The sequence below is a fragment of the Mixophyes fleayi genome, chromosome 1, assembly GCF_038048845.1.
Source record: "Mixophyes fleayi isolate aMixFle1 chromosome 1, aMixFle1.hap1, whole genome shotgun sequence".
Classification (NCBI taxonomy): Eukaryota; Metazoa; Chordata; class Amphibia; order Anura; family Limnodynastidae; genus Mixophyes; species Mixophyes fleayi.
Window position 1 is genome coordinate 376,826,771 of NC_134402.1, and position 20,373 is coordinate 376,847,143.

Below are 20,373 nucleotides of genomic sequence, written 5' to 3' on the forward strand. Positions count from 1 at the left end.
CTACAAACAAAATTTCTATAACATTGGGTAGAAATGGCATCTTCGATACCTACTGTCTTGTCTGATGCAAGATCCTCATTTTGTTGGTATCTTGAATAAGCTACACAGCATTTTCCCACAAACTCATACAGCTCTGTATTTGAACACATTCCTATACTTTCTAAAACATAATCCCAATTGTTTATTTTAAGTGTCACACCTAAGTCCCATTCCCGTTTTCTGCAAGTGTTTAGTTGGTATATTTGACAATATTAGTACTATCATATATAAGCGGGATGTTCCAGTTAGGTCACATTCACATTAGTGTTTTGTGCTGTGTCTCCAGAGTAGTTTGACTGCATTCACCAGGATCATTAATCAAGGTGCATATAGAATTCTTCCAATCACACTTTGGGCTTGTTCACACATATGCACTATGAAAATGGGTAAGGTAAAGAAAAAACAAAACAAAAAAGAAGCTCTGTGAAGTCTAGGTCCAAAGGAATGCTGAATGCAAATCTCTTGGACACCCATGACCCAGTGGAATAGTGGTTAGCACTTCTGCCTTACAGCACTGGGGTCATGAGTTCAATTCCCGACCATGGCCTTATCTGTAAGGAGTCTGTATGTTCTCCCTGTGTTTGCGTGGGTTTCCTCCGGGTGCTCCGGTTTCCTCCCACACTCCAAAAACATACTAGTAGGTTAATTGGCTGCTTACAAATAGACCCTAGTCTGTGTCTGTCTGTCTGTGTGTGTGTTAGGGAATTTAGACTGTAAGCCCCAATGGGGCAGGGACTGATGTGAGCGAATTCTCTGTACAGCGCTGCGGAATTAGTGGCGCTATATAAATAAATGGTGATGATGATACCAGGAACACTCCACAAGACTTGCTGTTTTAGAGATGCTCTGACCCAGTCATCTAGCCATCACAATTTGGCCCTTTATGTACATGCATAGATACATACATGCATCACACATATCCTAAATAAATAGTAAAGATGTCAAGATAAATTTAAGAATCTCTCATATGGGGATTATTTTAAAGAATATTTTTCACTTTATATATCTAGAAAAGCATTAGAAGGCAGTAATATACTAATGATAACTGATTATTTTATTTAATTTTTGAGGGGGTAGGACAAAGAGAAGGCCTAAAACTCCTGTGCATACAATTGTAAAACTAAAGGTTACAAAACAATGTGGCTTAACATTTGTAGTTATTTACAGTATACAGAAAGAAAGATTGTTTAAAACGTATAATAAAATACAAATATGTTGTATAGGGGGTTTTGTATTATATGGAGCATATGCTAACCAGAGTAGTAATACAAGGCAAAAGAGCTAGCACACTTTTGTGTCTAGTTTCGGACAGGTTGCCAGCTACTACATGTGCATGCCACAAACAAAACATTTTGCTACCACTCCTCTTTTGAAATGTTGACTAAACATTTCTTTTGTGTATGTGTGTGTGTGTGCACCTTTAGCAGAGGAGACAGAACCAGTTAAGAGCACCCCAACAAGGATTTAACTGGAGTTTCTACTTTCCAATGCAAGACCAAAATAACTGGACAGTGAAGAGAGAGAGAATTACAAGTGCTGCCTTACTTTTTCCTCATTCGATTCCTACTTATCTGTTGAGTTCATCATAGTCACAGACACCACATTCAGAAACTTTTTTTAAATTTTAAATTGTGACAATTTCTACCATAATAAATTAGTAAATTATAAGACAGCATAAAACACATAATAGCAAGTTTCTTCATTTAGCACTAATGTATATGTAGCTTACAAGTAACAGGCGACAGCTCATCAAGGTAAGAAGTGTGCTTATCGGTATCACCACTATATGACCAGCCCTCTATTACCAAACTAACTCTTGTGAAATACTTATGAGCATTCATTACAATCAACATGAAAATAAGGTTTGCCAAAAGCAAAAGGAATATATGGATTATGTTATTTAAAAGGCAGTACCCCACCTACAAGGTTTTTTAAAGCATGACAAATTGCTTATGCCAACAGAGAAAATCCATTTGCCTGGGAGAGATGTAACCTGAATTACCCAAGAATCTCATCTCATTATGGAGAGAAATCTTTTCTGTGCTTTAACTGTAACCTAATAAATTTACAAAAGGTCATGCATTGTTGCCACCATCAAGCAAACATCAGATCAGTTCAGTGTTATCGCATCAGAAATATAAATTTACACTTATGTCACCAGGATAAATGCTTCTATTTAAAATGAGAATAAAATGTTAATGTAATTACAGTATTTTCATGTTTATTGTATTTGCATTCATAAAAAATATTTTACTAATCATTTTAAGTAATGAAGGTTAAGGTAAAAAGAAGAAGCGTACTCTAGTTTATCAGGTACTGTGAAACACAGATTGATAGACTACTAGTCTGCCAGAAATTATATGGAGAAGTTAAATAAAAACAGCAGTTACGTGGTACAAAGTTTTGATTTCATATTTGTGCAAAAGGAGAACAGACTCACAGGCGGTAACAGGTATTTTCTGACAATAGTCTTCTGTCGGTATATACTGTACACAAAACAAGTCTGAAGCAGGATTTGGACTTCCTGTTCTAGTACACCGAGACCTCAATGAATCAGTGCACTTACCAGGTAAAACCTGCACAATACATCAGCACAGAAGAAATTGCTCTCTAAGTTCTCCAAGTCATTTTAAGCTCTCCAAAATATTATAAGTTTGTTATGACTTTAAACAAATAGATAAATACTTCCATTATGAGGTGCTAAAAAAGTAAAGGGGTTGTCATCTGAAGGTGGACTTTAATTTAATGACAAGTACACAACTTATTGCAACTTTCACTAAACACATTGCTTTTTCTATTGGCCTCCCTCTGTGTTTTTCAGCCATGCATTTATATAGTCTGTCAGAGTTGCTTATTTCATTGTTCTGGGATCCAGCATACCTCTCTACATTAGATAAAATAGTATTAGAGAATCTCTTTAACACAATACAAAGCTTAACAAAAACAACCAACTGATAATAAAAAAATATAGGTCTGAAAAGCACAAAAATAAAGAAATATTATATTTAGTATAAAAAGTTACACCCAAACCAAAAACAAGAAAAAAAACAAAACACAACAACTTTAGATCGCTACAGAGATAATTTAACTGCACAATATCAAGGAGTAAATTTATCAAGCTGTGGGTTTGAAAAAGTGGAGAAGGTGCCTATAGCAACCAAATTCTAGTTATCATTTATTTAGTACATTCTACAACAGTATTGGCTAACCTGCGACACGCCAGGTGTTTTAGTTTTACAAGTCCCAGCATGCTTTGCCAATATATAGTAGCTTATTGATGGAAGGGTATGCTGGGACTTGTAGTTTCACAACACCTGAAGTGTCACAGGTTAGCCAACACTGTTCTACAAAATGACAGCTAGAATCTCATTGGTTGCTATAGGGAACATCCCCACTTTTTCAAACCTGCAGCTTGATAAATTCACCCCCAAGGGTTTCAAATAAATACAGTAGGACAATGTCAACAGGACAGAAGTATCTGCCTTAAAGAGAAAACTCAGCACAGGAGTAGAACCATACAGTGTTAGGTGGTCAGAGACTATGGACATGTTTTCCACTTGCACTGAAGCTTGTGATCTTTGCCAAACATCAAATTTATCATGTAAAAAACTATCAAGCAAGCGTTTTTGAGCAGAGGGGGCGTAGAAGACAGCAAGTGATCCATTACTGAACAAAATAAAAACGTGGTCTGGACAAAAGCCATAGGGATAAGGCTCTCATAGACAAAAATACTGCATCTGCTATGAGCATCCTAAGAAAGTTTTATAAATTCTGTACCAGGTTCTACTCCATTTATTTTTAAATAACAAAACTGAGGATAAAAAAAAAAAAAATCATAGTTAAGAGGAAAAGGGAGAGAATATGGGAGAATAAATATCTTAATAACCAAATCAAAAGGCTAACGAAAGTCAGCTCCTCCTCAGTGACACTGACAGGGTTTTATCAAGCTCTATTCATAGTAACAAATCTATTGAAATTGTGAGCACTATTATATCACAGGCCTTTACTTGAGTTGTCCATAACACTGCTTTCCTACTAAATTAAGGGGTTCCATCACTGTATCCAAAGAAGAGTCTACCTTTCATATAGAAAAAAGTTTAAAGAAAGCCAAATGTTCACTACATTAGTGATATGATATGGTAGATAAATTTGTGGAAAAGAGAAAAGATACAACTTATGTTCTCTCTCTTGCTCAATCATCTACATATCTAGTTTGAGAATCAACTACATATGCTTTAAAGTAAATGGTCAAGATTCTGGCTAAAGCATCTGTAGTTGTACTGGTTTCATGCTCTATTAGAACACTTTCTATAGGGACTGCTCCAATAAGAAGCATAAAACGTAAACGACAACATATTTCCAAAACTTTCATATAGATGAAAATAATACTACAAAGAAACATTCAATATTTACTAATATATAATGTCATGCCCCCTAAACCCAAAACAGATATCAGAATAAAGGAGAAAAAGAATACTAGGTGAGGGAGGTGGTGAAATGATAAATAAGAGTATAACAAAGTAATTTGCTGCAGTGAGAACCTCTAATGAGTTGAAACCACGGAAATAAGTTTATAACGCAAACTGACCAAACTTTAAGGAGCTCCCCACACTGAAAATACCAGAAACTAGTGTCATCATCAGCTTTAGGAAAATATGGGCTGTCTAAACTGTATGTATAAAGGAATATTTGGAGGCCACATGAAAATGTACATTAAGCTATTTAAGTATTCATAGTACCACCAATAAAAAAGTGACATATTCTAAAACACAAGTTCCATACTGTAGTGGGAAACTCAGATATATTCTCACAATGGAACCAAGATGTTTTAAATAAGTAAATTCTGTGTACGGGAGAATATTAACAGATTTAAAAACATTAGTTTTAAGGCTAGACATTGTTGAGAAACAGCCAAGCACTGAGATAATTAGCGAGCTAGTTAAATATTTTGCCACAAAATCAACAATTTGTTCACCCATTAACCATTTCACTTCTAGGGTTCCATTTTAGAGTCCATTGGGTCACTTCTGGCACTGGGAAAGAGGTCATCACTCCAGGTAATTTGACATGTGCCCATGGGGACTTAAAGAAGAATGAGGTGGTATTTCAAAAATGACTCCACAGGACAAACTTTGTAATCTCCCCCCAAGCCATATGCAATATTTCTATTCACATTATATTAAACATTGCTGGCGAGCATAGTAAACAAGCAATAGGTGCTGAAGTCCTCTGTAGGTGGAAAACCTCTAATGTTATTAAAAATGAACTATTACGTTGAATACTCAGACCAGTAGTCCAGATTATACCTAGAGGTTTTCTTTGAGATCCCATCATATTTTAATGCATAGCTTATTTCCTTTTTTTTCCTTAAAAACTTGTAAAAATATACGAATTTACAAATCAGGTCCAAAGCAGCAGTAAAATAGTAATAGTTCACAACTTGACCCCACAACAGGGATTTCCTTTTGTGATGAAGCCACATTTAGAAGGTACAGCTACTGGCAGATTGTGCTAACTTGTATAGTGTCTCACGTGGCTCCCCGAGCTGCCAGCAACCTGGACTGTCAAGAAAGCTGGTTGACCGCTTTAAATGCATCATTTATAATTTTAGCTATCTGTACGTTTTAGTCAGATAAACATAAAATTAGCCATAGCTTCAAAATACACTAAAATGTATTTGTTAAATCAGGTGAAAATGTTAAGTATATGCACAATGTAAGACAGTTATAAGAGCACTGGACTTTTATTGAATGAGTACATTACAGACACTTCAATCTTTCTTTCACATTAGAAATGTCAAATGATCACAATAAGATTATTGATCAATTTAGTCAACTATATTTTATCGTACTGGACTAAATTTGGGCCAATCAACAAAGGGCCAGATCTGTGCAGCAATTAGCTTTCTTACCTGGACCTAGATTGACAATCTTAACACTCAAAGATAAGGCTAACTTCAACAGATTGTGATGTTAATCTGCCTGCCCTATCCTCCCCTCCCGTTCTAAGTGAACAAAGATTGATTTTGTTTCCTGTAATTACCAACATTTTAAAAGGAAGCACAATCATTTATAATGCTTTAAACTCAATGTGTTGCTTAAAAAAATAGCATTACTACATCTTAGAATTCTCCTTTAATTTCCCCTTGAATCAGACACCCTTAGCATGAAGGTTTTTGCCATCATAATCCTCTATTTGTATAATTCTTGATTCATTTTTGTTAAACACAAACGTGAGAACATAATTTATTGTAACTTGTATTCCAATAAATACATAAAAAATTCTAAATATGTTTAAAAATAAGTGTAAAAATAAATCTATTTAAACCCTGCCCTACTCACTAGCATAAAAACTTGTGCTTACTTGTGTTTACTAGTGTTTGTTTTCAATTCTGGTAAAAAAACAAACAAACATGTAATTGGAATAAAACCAGTTGGCTCCAATAACCCCATACCAATGAGCCTCCGCAGCTTCATTTTTTTTTATTTTTGTTTTTAAAAACATTGCATGCGGGTGTCACAGATCATCTCTGCAACTTCTTGCGTTTGACATGTGGTGCCTAAGTCATTAAGGAGAGCAAAGCATAAAAAAAGGAGTAACTTTGCACCTGGGCAAAAGCATGTTGCATTGGAGGGGAATATACATTTAAAATGTGGAGATAGATTTATAGTTGGGGTAGGGCTTGTTCTAGAACAAATTCTAAATTTTAGTGTAAAAATAAAACTATCAAGTATTTATGTGCTACATGAAAAACATCCAGTATTTGACTTACGTGCAAAATAATAAATTAATTTGCATCCCTTGCATTGTAACATGGTTTGTCCTGGAGAACATTAACTAATTTTTTTGCCTTACTTTCCTTAATGACTCAGGACCGTGGTGCGTAACCAGTATCTAGATCAGGGGTTGGCAACCTTTTTCTATCGGAGTGCCGGCTAAAATCTAGCCAAGCCCAGGTGTGGGGGTGTGTGGGGGTATGTGGAGATATATATATATATATATATATACACACACACACACACACACAGAGCTGCCTAGAGAAATTCATGGCCCCAGTACAGCAACTCCATGGGTCCTCCCTTATAGTTAAGTATAGTTAAAAAAATGTTGTGCCGCCACCGACTTTTTTTTTTTTCCCCATGCGAGTGGTCGTACAATTAGGGGCGTGGCAGTGCATCATTGGGGGCGTGTCTAGCAGGTGAAAAGCACCAGGCCACCCTCTTACAGAAAAATGCATTACTCACACATGCCCCCTTGCTCAGCAGCTTTGCTCACATATGTCCCCTCTGCCCAGTGGCAGATCCAGGGGCTTGCTGTCGACAGCTGCACACTGTGCAGGTCCGTTCAGCAGTGACAGTATGCTGCCCGGCTGCTCTGATTGTGTTTTAAACACAATCAGAGCAGCGGGACAGCACACTTTCACTGCTGAATGGACCTACACATACTGTGCAGCCGCCGGCACCCTTAGAACACAGAAAGGGGGCGGGGCCTAAATCGCCCCGGGTAGAGCAAATGTCTGGGTCCGCCCCTGCCTCTGCCCACATGCTTTAATCACACGTGTCTCCCTCTGCCCACATGCTTTAATCACACTCGCCCCCCCTCTGCCCAGCACCTTTAGTGACACATGCCCCTCTCCATCACACCTTCTTCTTACCTTATTCTCCACTGCACAGCATGGGAAGATATCCAGCAGCCCACCGAGTACCATGTGACCACTGCAGTCACATGACCTGGTGTCTGAAGGTATCTGAGCTGAAGGGGATTTAGCCACTACCGATCCCCCTGCACTCAATAAAATTTTTTAAAAAAAAGTTATATTTTCAGAGGGGGCTCGGGGCACCAAGCAGGCCCAGGGAAATTTGTAGCCGCCCCTCCCCTCTCGGCGGCTATTTATAATATATATATATATATATATATATATATATATATATATATATATATATATATATATATATATATATATATATATTTATTTATTTCTCATTTTAACTCATAACAGTAACCAGCAAAAAAAAAAAATGTTATGCTGCACAGTAGTGCCCCAGTTCACATCATACCTCATAATTGTGCCCCCAATTCATACTATGCCACAGTTGCGCCCAGAAACGCATAGTATGCCACAGTTGCCCCCAGAAACGCATAGTATGCCACAGTTGCCCCCAGAAACGCATAGTATGCCACAGTTGCGCCCAGAAACACATAGTATGCCACAGTTGCCCCCAGAAACACATAGTATGCCACAGTTGCCCCCAGAAACACATAGTATGCCACAGTTGCCCCCAGAAACACATAGTATGCCACAGTAATGTCCCCAATATCTTTTATGCCGCATTGACTCTTATGGCCTCAGAACTGCATAAAAATTTTTTTTAGGACACTAATAAATTAATAAAAAATTATATAATTTTATACTTACCTCTTCTAGCAGTGATCCTGTCCGCAAAGGTGCTTGAGAGGAACTGCTCAGCCGGCACTGAACTGCTGCGCAAGCGCAGCAGTTCAGCTCATCTCCGGCTGTCATTTTTAATAAATGACAGCCGGAGAAGTGCTGAGCTGTTGCGCTTGCGCAGCAGTTCAGCTCTTCTCCGGCTGTCATTTAGAACAGTCAGACAGCCGGCGTGCCAGGACTCAGGGGGCTGCGTGCCACCCCCGGCGGTTGCCGACCCCTGATCTAGATGTTCAGTTACACTTGTATGCATAGATTATTGCATATTTAAACCATAAGCATTGAAACACATTGTTAATAGCCCATAGTTACTTTCTGACATGTGATACATTACCCTTAAACTGAAGTGTTAATTATGAATCAGCTGGAAAAGCATTAGCATCAAATATTAAAAATAAAGTGTAGCATTGTAAAGACTTTTCAAATGGGGCATGCATCACCAATGCCAACACCTATATTTTACTCATTGGAAAGTTCCAACCATATTCTTATAAGATTTTTTCAGTATAAAAGTCATCTTTAAATAAGCAATATGAATTTTCATACAAAATATATATTACACTGTTCCAGAATGTACAATATGTTTCCTTTGGCAGGAATAAAGTGTCCTAATCGCAATATTAGATTCTACTTTGAATAGACAACATTAAATCAATTTGAATACAATTTGTTCTGGCCTCACACCTCAGGTTACTGGGGAGTAATTTCATTATTGCAATCGTACAAAGCAATTTCCAAACAGCAATCCAGGAAGCTGTTCTATACCTGCAAGGTAAAGCAGGCAGCCATTTCACTCAAGAGAAAAAAACAATTTACAAATATAAATAACCAATGGGTGTGTTAAAATAACATCTACACTGGTCAGCAGTTCTTTCAAATATTTATAAGCAATTGGATTCCTTGTTAATATAAACAGCTTTAAATATAATATTTAGAGCATACATATATTTATAATTTGTTCCCATAACCTTGTTTACAAATCCCACATTAAATAAGAGTGCCTAGGTGATATTAATCTATTTCCATATGAAACACTTAAAAGGTTAAATTACCTCTTTCTACAAAGCTTTGGTACAACTTATAGGAATAAATAATTTTGCATTAACTTACATTCTCTACACACTAGCAATTAACAGGAGTGGTAACTGTTACACTGTTACTTGCTCAGTCAAGATTAAATAAACAGAAACCAATGAATACTAAAGGAACAGCCCTCACTAGTTCACTAATGATCATGTGTTTACCAACTTTAGGGAAGCATCTATTCAACATGGAAATACCCTTGCTTTATTAAACGAGAAGGGCACAACAAATGTTTGTTGAATTATATATATTTTTTTTTAAACTCTTTATTTAAAGAGGAAACAACAGAAAAAGATACAATCAACACCAATGACATGAAAATATTGACATTCAAAATGTCTCCTCTATGTTTTATATTTTTATATGGGTAGGGAGGGGGGGGGGGGAGGGGGAGAGAGAAAGAAAGAGTGGGGGGTAGGAAGGTACAAATTATGTTAACAATATAGCTAATAAATAAATAAGCAAACAAACTCGGAACATTGCTAGAGAAAGCTAAACCACACATTTATATAGACTACCAAAAAGAAAACACTGGTATACAAACATTTCTCACCAGCAGCGCACCATATCCAGCCCGGGGGATCCGGAGGCAGCCCAAGAGCTACATTCTGTCTGCAAGAGGGGGGGGGGGGGACACATTGGATAGGCAGCTACGGCTTTCTAATAAATACCACGGAGCCCACACCCTGTCGAAATTATGTGATTTATCATGAAGGTAGCACGTTATACTCTCCATGCTTGCGACATGTCTTATGTAAGACCGTAGCTCCTGCATAGAGGGAGCCCTAGGGTCTTTTCAGTGCTTTGCTATTAAGGATTTAGCAGCTGCCAAGATATGGGATATAAGCTTATTTGAAGGCCCGCTCTCATCAGGTATAGGGCGAGAGAGAAGGAATGACCAGGGGTCCAAACTTATCTGTTGTTCTGACACAGAGTTTATGAGTGTAAGAACCATGTTCCAGAAAGGAACTATGCGAGGGCAGGTCCACCATATGTGTAACATCGTACCTCTCTGGCCACATTCCCGCCAGCAGCTCGGAGTGGTCGTAGGAAACATTCGAGATAGCCTATCAGGAGTATAGTACCACCTATAGTACACTTTATAGGCTGTTTCCTTAATTAGTGTAGAGATCGAGCTCTTGGCAATCCCCTACCTGTCCTCCTCCCAGCATAAGTCGTCTGGAGGAGGACCCAGGTCCCTCTCCCATTCCCGCTCATGTCGGCCTGGTGCATCGAAAATGTAGTCTATGAGCCAGTTGTATATCTGGGAGATCATCCCTTTAGTGAGAGGTGAATGTAGACACATATATTCAAAGGAGGTCGGGGCCCGGAGAACCTCCTGGGGGGGCAAAGACATAGCGAAGTGTCGGACCTGGAAGTACTAAAAAAAAAAGCGGGCGAAACGGTTCAAAACTATGGTGAAGTTCCGACATAGAAGCCCAAGTTTGATTGACCACCAGGTCCGAGACCACTCTTATTCCCACCTTTATCCAATGTTTAAATTGCTGCGTGGAATTGCCAGGAGGAAAGTGTGGGTTGCCCCAGAGAGAAGTCAGAGGTGAGATAGGGGAGGACAATTTATATTTGACCCGACATGAGTCCCAAAAAGATAAGCAGAATTTAAGGGATTGAAGAGAGGAGGCCGCTGGTGGCCTATCTGTATTGGTCAAGCCCCAGAGTGATGCCATGGAGGGGACCCCAACATAGTGGGTCTCCAGGTCCACCCCTGCTATAGACTTGTAAGGGGCATAGCTTACTGTCACCTGGGACAGATGGGATGCCAAGTAAAAAAATTTAATATCTGGGAAGCCCCTGCCTCCCCGAGCCCTAGGCTTTTTAAGCACTGCTATTGAGATTCTAGGGGGCTTGGCATGCCATATAAACTTTAAGAAGGAGGAATGCAAATCTTTGAACACGGATTCGGGGACGCACACCTGGAGGGTTTGAAAAAGATATAGAAGTTTCGGGACCAAGTTCATCTTGATAGCAATAATCCTCCCCAGCCACGATATAATATAACTCTTCCAAGTCTCCAAGTCCTGTTTGATTTTTGACAGAAGGGGGGGGAAGTTTTCCCGATACAATCTATCATAGGTCGAGGTGATATAGACTCCAAGATATTTGATCTTACTCGCCTGCCAGCGTAGTGCAAAGTTAGTCTGTAAACTGTTCCTGAGGGATGGGGAAGCATGAAGGAGCATGGCCTCTGACTTAACAAAATTAATTTTGTAGCCAGATAGGAGGCCATATTCATCTAAAAGTTTATATAAGGCGGGTAAAGACTCCCGAGGATTTGTCAGAGAGAGAAGTATGTCGTCCGCGAAGAGAGAGACCTTAAATTCCCGCGGCCCCACTGTCACACCTGAGATCGACGCCGACTGTCTGATCATCGCCGCCAAGGTTGAATTATATTTTAACATAATGACACTTAATTATTTGCAGAATAAAATTACTAGAAAACGCTAGCAACCACCAGCAGGAGATGAGCAGCCAACGTAGGAAGGAATGTATATTTGAGGATTTATACACTAAAGCAGTCCTCACAAGCTGTCTCAGTTTTTTCTTAGGGGGAAAGCAATAGCACATTTCACTGCAATCTGGCAGATCATTTTCATAAGAGGATAGCAATCAATGACTAAACAATTAAAACACAAAATAAAAGTTAAAAATGAAGAAACTTAAATTTTGCCTGTTGTCAAGAAAAACGTTTCTGCTCTAACACATTTTGCATGGTTAGACGCCCCTGTGTTCTTAAGTTAGAGCAATGCTATAAACACTACCGTTTACAATGAATAAAAGGCACCCCCCATTCAGTACTAAAGCAACATATCATAGAACTGAAACTCATTTGCTATATAACACTTATAACTCAAACAATAAAACCAAAAAACAGTGTGCCGAATCCTTTTAGGCATAAGGAAAACAGATGGCACAAAGCAACAGGCTGTGCCGATGACGAGCTGTCCCATGGAAACAGCTAACAAGAAGAAAGTCTCTTTGCCCATTCTTTTCGGCTGCTGCAAAAAATGTCCCTCAGAGTCACAGTGAAGATGTACACAGGGCGGCTCATGGAAAGATACAGACGGTGCAACCAAAGTGACAGCAGCCTTAAAAGACCATAGTAATGTTGAGACCGAAAAAAAACAAAAAACAACAAAGCTATGTATATGCAGCAGGATGGCACAGTGGTTAGCACTGCTGCCTCACAGCACCGGATCCATGCATTTGAATCCCACCAGGTTATTATCCTGTGTAGAGTTTGTATGTCCTCTCCTTGTGTGGGGGTTCCTCAGATAGTCCAAAAACATACTTGTAGACTGAATGGGTTATGCCAAAATAGACTCTAGTGTGTGATTGTTTGGTAGTGTGTTTCATTTGGTTGTTAGGAAATGTAGACTGTAAACTGCAAGGGGCAACAACTGATGTGCACTCTTTAATATTCACTGAAAAGTGCTGCATAACATGGTGGTGCTATACAAATAAAAAATAATTACTATGGTATTTGTTTCATGAAACATGTGGCAAGGTAGCATGCTTCCTGATGTACAGTAAATTTAAATACAAAACTAAAAACTTCCCATTAACCAATTTGGTTTATAAACATCTTGGAGAAATATAATCACAGTCCCTCACTGAGACATTCTACATTCAGGATAAACAGCACAGCATGCACATGAGTGAGAGTGTAAAATACATGTATTGCTATCAAACACATCAAGTTTACTATCAGATACCAAAATCAGCCAATCAACAGACCAGACGTAAAGATCTGCAGTTTAAAGGGAATGAAATCACTATTAGCATCAGCTCACATACTGCACACGCATTTTCATAAAAAATATTTACCAGTATTGTCAAACAGAAAAAGGTAGAACACAAACCTGCTATTAAATTTTGAACAATGCATATACAGTACTGAAACCCCCCCCAAACCATAGACATTTTGCTTTTATTATTCAGTTACATATCCGCCTATTGGTTTCCCTATCCATCAAATCATGTATGCTGCAGAGCAAGTAAATACAAAGGTAACATTATGCTCCCATGTTGCAGAAGTCAGTCTAAACATAGCCTCTTGGAACTACATACGCAGATTAGTGATCGAAACAGCAAATAGGTTGCTAAGGCCTTGCTGAAACTGCACTGTAAAGCTGTATACCATTTTAAAAGTCTATTCAGTTATGTGTCCACAGTTACAGTTTTAATAACATTGAAATGCAACAAGTAGCACTTTCCAAAATTCTAGTCATTAGCAATAAATGCTGGATAAGGCCCATAAAAACGTAAAGTTAATTAAGCAGTTTTCTCATTCAGATTTATAACACTTCACCTAACAAAAAAAAGGAACAATCATCATCATCATCATTTATATAGGGCCAACATATTCCGTAGCGCTTTACAATTGGGGACGAACATAGTAAACTAATAAACAAACTGGGTAAAACAGACAAAGAGGTGAGAAGGCAATAACACAATAATAGGTTCTGCTACATATTGTGTGGCTTAAATACATTGGAATGATTTGACACAATATTTAGTCATAAGCAAAAAGTTCCTCATTTATAAAAAAAAAAAAAAAAAAAAAGGATAACTCATTCTCTACAAAACACCTTAGCTTAATACCAATAAGCAAAATACCGCAGCAGAGCAGTATACTTACAAGATCGAGCAGGAATAATGAACATCAATAAAGTAAAAACAAAACAAAAAAACAATGACAATTACTGGTTAAGGAGGTGGGGTGAACATGAAGATAAATAGTGTGAGGGAGAGGGACGTTTATAGATATTTTGCTTAAAACTTCAGGCCAATACAAAAAATATAAATATAATTCAAGATATTGTACTAACATTTAAGTTGCATACATTGTAGCTAAATTATTGTACTATACAGCTAGAGAACATACTATGTATCACCAGAAATGATGAGACCGTGCGCTTACATTCTCAGGCATTATGTCACACAAGCTGAAAGTGTTGTCAGGTAAGTGTGATCCACATAAAAAGGAAGCATGAGATGTAGGGGGCATGAGATGTAGGGGGGCATGAGATGTAGGGGGGCATGAGATGTAGGGGGGCATGAGATGTAGGGGGGCATGAGATGTAGGGGGGCATGAGATGTAGGGACATGCCACCATCCAGTCCTAGGTGCACACAAGATGTGTAGTGTGTGGATGCTGTGCAAGGTATAAGTCTCACCGTGATAGGCTGCTCCTGCAGACTGCCGACAGAGAAGCAGTTATCACCCGGGTTGACGGCTCCTGTCAGCACCTGGTGCAGATTCATGGTCCAGCGGCCGCATAGAGCCCTGCACAAGACGGGTGACGGGATATCAGCAGGACATGAGTGACAGACACATAGCCAGAGTTACACAACCTTACTAATGTCACTGACAGCAGCAAAGAGGAAGACGCACTCAGTCACTGGCGCTCGGACCCGGAGGAGCGGCCCTGGGCCTGGTGAAAGCGGTCCTGAGGACACTGACTGTCCGGCACAGACGCAGCACTGGAGCGACTGACAGAGAAGTGGAGTCAGGAACACACAGGGAAGTAGGGACCGGACTCAGTGAGGTAACCTCGCTCACTCCGCAGTGCGCATGCGTCACTCTCAATGCACCTTCGCTGCCGTCATCAGCGCGCGAGCCACCCTCTCCGCAATACTGCGCGCCCCGGCATCCGGCTGTCACATTCGCAAGTCAGACAGAGCGAGGTAAGTAGGGGGCGTGCCCTATAAGGCGGGGCCTCATTGGACGATGTGACATAGAAGTAGTGGGATTTAGTAGTGATGGAATACAGAATTCGCACAGTGTGCGCACGCGCAGATCACATGTTTATCATTCAGTTTTGGCTTCTGTACTAAGAGATATTGTATTAATTAATGGTTGTTGTTACTGTGCTACACACTGGGAGATCGTTATACAAACTGTAACACACAATAATAGAAGGCAAAAACACATATAAATTGTAAATTTATGCATTGGGGGGAATTCAATTGACCACAAGTTTTTTTAGCCGCGTGGGTTTTGACCCGCTGGCGCAACCGTTTTTAGCTAACCCCGCGTAAAAAATCATGCAATTCAATTGAAAAACGGGTAACGCTGCCCCCGCGTGTTAATCATTGGTGCTTGCGAATTTTTAGGTGAGTGAAGGGGAGGGTTTAATGCGGTCATGTATAAAAAAAAAAAAAAGGATTGGCAGACATTTGCATACATTAGATTGCATTACACAACCTTTCTATTTTTATAATATCTACATATAGTACTTTCTTTTAGCATTTTTTATTTTATTTTACTATTTTTTACTATAGAATCATCTATACCATTTTAAAACACATTGGTACATACATATTAGTACAAAAAACATACATAAATATAATTAATTAGTGATTTTTGTGTTTTTTTATTTTTGAAATAAAATCAACTTTTTCATGTAATGCAATACTGATAAACATAGTTTATCTCTTTTTTTTCATTATTACATGATTTCAAATAGTTTTCTTAGGTTTTTTTTTTTTAGCACACCCCAAAGAGGTGCGAGATAAAACAGCATATCGGCCTGTTTAAAATCAATTGAATAGCTTTTAACGCGGCTGCTTCTTACCCACCCTATACTTTCAATAGACCTTCCACTTGAGCGCTACAGGACCGTTTGAGAAAAAACTGGTGCGTTAATAATTTAATTGAATAGTGGGTAAAGGTAACGCGCTCCAAAATGAAGAAAAACTATGTTAAAATGATTTAACACTGTGTTAAAAAATAACTTGTGGTTAATGAAATACTCCCCATTGAGTAGTTATTATACTACTCAACACATTTTAAAATATTTCATGCAGAATTCAGTGGAAAGATCAGATTATCTCTATAACCTCACATTTATTAGATACACTCAAATAACAAAAAAGGTAATAGCTATATCTAAATAAAGTAAGATTAGTGAAAATTTCAATCAATGTCTATATAGTTCAAATATTCTCATTCATTTATAAAATACTAATAGAACTACAGAAACACTTAAAAACTGCAGAAGGTAAACCTTAGAAACTCAGAAAAATCCAAATTAGCTGTAATGTAATTGATAATAAAAGATAAAATATAAAGTCACTTTGGTTTAGTAAAATAGGATGTTGATGCTTTCCATTTGTACAGTGTCTCAATAGTCTCTCTAAAAATTAACCAGCAGTAGTACCCCATCATTGCAGGGTCCCAGAGTCCTTGGTAGTGATACTCCATTGTCAGAATGTCTTGGTGAAAACATTCCCCCTGTTCATCACTTACACTGCCCAGGTTGTCAGGGACAAAATCTAGATGGGAATGTAAAAAGTGAAGTTTAAGTGACATTCTGCAACCCATAGTTCATTTACAATGGACATGTATTTAGCCTGTTTTCTGTTCCCTAAGAATCCATGCACAGCAGCCTTGAAGGAGGACCAAACAGCAGACTCAATTTAGTGTTAAATATTTAATCTGTAAGCAGTTTCCATATTTGGGGGCCTACAAATATGCCTTCTTTTAGCTTTCCTTGATTTAACTAAGGAAAGTGTTCCTTCCGATAACTGAAAGCCCTCTTTATCCAGAGCTTTCATGAAATCCTTCATTAGACCCAACTTAATGTGAAGCAGAGGTAAAATGATTTTATGGGGCTCAACCAATTGAGTGTACTTGATGTTTTTTTTTTCTCTCCAGCAACATAGGTTTCTCTCTCTGGCCACTTCTTTGGGATATAGTGATTTTTAGTATCTGCTGTCCCATAAACACAGAAAACAGCAGTACTTTGTGTATACTCCTTGTAAACCTAACAGCAGTGCAACTACCTTTAGGTCACAACAAAAACTCCATCCATGATCCTCATACTTGATTTCCTCCAACAACACAGACTTACTTTGATAAGTTTCTTTCATGTCCACTGCATAGGCCAGAGGCACTGAAGGGAGTTTGTTCCCATTATGGAGTAACACTGCTTTCAGACTACTCTTCGTGAAATCAATCAACAGTCGCCACTCACTAGTATTGTGCTGAACACCAAACTCTATCATTAAACCGTTAACATCAGTACACACATATTGATAAAGGGAGTCTTGCTGAGCTCTTACTGTGATTAGATACTTTAGTTTTTGATTTTCAAAATATCTAAAAAACCTTTACATGATATCAAATTTCTGAGGATATATTTGGATTCTACACATAAAATTACATGTAAATTGATATACACTATATGGACAAACGTATTTGGCCACATCTGTTAATTATTGAATTGAGGTGTATCAATCAGACCCGTTGCCAGAGGTGTATAAAAACAAGCACCAAGCCATGTATTCTCAATTTGCAAACATTTGTGATACAAAATGGGCCGTTCTGAAGAGCTCAGTGACTTTAAGCATGGAACTGTGATAGAATGCCACCTTTGCAATAAGACGGTTAGTGAAGTTTCATCCCTGCTGGTTATTCCACAGTAAACTGTAAGTGATATAATTAGAAAGTGGAAGCGTTTAGGAAGAACAGCAACTCAGCCATGAAGCAGAAGACAAGGTAAAATCACAGAGCGGGGTCAACGACTGCTAAGGTGCATGGTGCATAAAAGTCACCAATTCTCTGCTCCATAGCTGAAGAGTTCCAAACTTCCACTGGCATTAATGTAAGCACAAAAACGGTGCGGCGGGAGCTTAATGGAATGGGTTTCCATGGTGGAGCAGCTGCTCCTCCCAGGATGTATTGGGTCAGAGAAGTACATTGTTTCTTCTTTTATGTCTCACAGTTGTGCTTTGTAGTCTGCTTCCAGAGCAACTTCCCACAATACCAACTTTCCCTGCCAGTCATGCCCTTGATGGTTAAGGTTTTTCATGTGTCCTCTCTGAATCTCATAGAGATCGAAGAAAGACTCTTAGCTTCCAAGTACTAAGATCTTGTTTACATAAATATAGTGCCTACTGTAGTTTCTCCCCTGGGATCTTCAACTGCAGGGTGTTCCCAGCCAGCAGAAGGAAGTCCCCATATTCCAGGCCTAGCTCCTCAGTGGTCATCCAGTACAATTCCCTTTTCATGGCCTTAGTAAGGTTGAGCTGTAATTGTTGAATATCTTTTGGCCAAGTAGTCTGTCTCTGCCACCAGCTCTCTGTTATCATATGGCTGTAACGTTGCAGTTTACTCTTCAAGGGCTCAAGTTGTGGGGGAAGGAATCGGTCATCATGAACCAGGCTGGCTTTGCCTATTCATGCTGTTGCTGCTGGCTGGGTACTGTCTTTTTGTTTTCTGGGCACCTGCAGGCTTAATATCACTAATTGTCACCAGTTATGACAGTATGCCCCGTGATGAGGTCATAGGTATTATGACATAGGTACTAGGACAACAATAACAAAAAGTACCTTGCAAAGAAGTGGTCATTTATTGCTATATTCAATAGTGTGTGTATAGGCAGCACTGATGTACAAAATTGAATTTTCTGGGGGTATATATTAAGTCAAAGGTAACAAAGAAGAAGAGTAAGTGAAATAAGCAAAATGAAAAAAGAAGAACATGTTCTGAGACATGAACAGGCAATGGTGAAAGCAGAGACGTAACTTGAAATTTTAGCGCCTGAGGCGAGAAGAGAAACTGCCGCCCCCCGAGCCCTCAAATTTAAGCAAATGACCCTAAAATATTCATAAACTGCGCCCCCTTTCAGCGTTGCACCCTGGGCGGTCACCCTACTTGCACAGCCCTATTTACAGCCCTGGGTGAAAGAAAGAATAGAAAAAATAGAGAGGAGATAGGTAAGACGGAGGGGGGACCCTATGTATAGGTCTTGTCTATTGGCTTGGAAGAAGGTGAAGCAGACATATCTTTGTTTTGTCTTGTCTCCTGCAACTCCATCTGGATAAACCAAGTCGCAGTTAAAGACCTAGGGTATATTTACTAAACTGCGGGTTTAAAAAAGTGAAGATGTTGCCTATAGCAACCAATCAGATGCTGGTTATTATTTATTTAGTACATTCTACAAAATGACAGCTAGAATCGGATTGGTTGCTATAGGCAACATCTCCACTTTTTGAAACCTGCCGTTTAGTAAATATACCCCCTAGTCTGCCTCAAACACTTAGGATGAGATCCTGCATTTGAATTGTCTTGTTCACTTTATGTATTGTTTATTTATGGAGTTTATGGATGCTTCCAAAGGAGTGAAATATTTGCTTTGGCCAAGTTGTTTAAGTAATGATCTTTTATAGGACCCTAGTCTAAAATGATTATGTTGTAAAGGAAAAAAGCCAAACTTTTTGAACTGGATACCCTGTTAACTCTGAGATAAGTGACTTTGGGTAATAAAAAGGAATAAAATAGGAACTTGCTCTTCTCCTGCTCACTGACTCAACATTGCACACTACACCATCTCTGATCATAGGGTTTTAAAGGGGGTCAGTTGTCTAATTAAGAATTGTCTCTCTAGGGAGGGAAGTCAGTAAAATGTCTAATGTGCATGTATTTCCATATTTCTTAATTTATTTGTTTAAATAACTGTCCCGTAACTCTCCCATATTTGCTCATCTCTTGTTTCTAAACATATGGGGGCCTATCTATCAACTAGTGTAATTTAATTAAAGAACACTTACCGTGATTCAGACGAAATTTGGAGGATTCTTCAAATTTATGTTTTTTGTATCACACCAGATAGCGTGAATATCTGCTGCTTTGCATTCTATTTAGTTTTTTTGAGCAATCTAACAAGTTCCGAAAATTATTAATCGTTATGTTAATGTAATATCTGGAATTTTGACACCACCTCTCCTTTATGAAGTAGCCATTAAGGATTTATTGAAGTGTGGGGTTAACTCATCATT

At 38.7% G+C, this 20,373-nt stretch overlaps 1 protein-coding gene across 2 annotated transcripts in view; it reads right to left on the reverse strand.

Annotated features, from left to right (window-relative positions):
- Positions 1-15,190, reverse strand: part of DMXL1 (Dmx like 1) — a 113,060-nt gene extending 97,870 nt beyond the window's left edge. Inside the window, exon 1 of one of the 2 annotated variants that reach the window (XM_075179332.1) lies at positions 14,767-15,166. In XM_075179332.1, coding sequence (XP_075035433.1) covers positions 14,767-14,853 — 87 coding nt within the window. In that variant the 5' untranslated portion in view covers positions 14,854-15,166. Of the gene's footprint in view, positions 1-14,766 lie in introns of both variants that reach the window. The other variant, XM_075179340.1, reaches the window with a different exon arrangement.
- Positions 15,191-20,373: the final 5,183 nt, after the last annotated feature.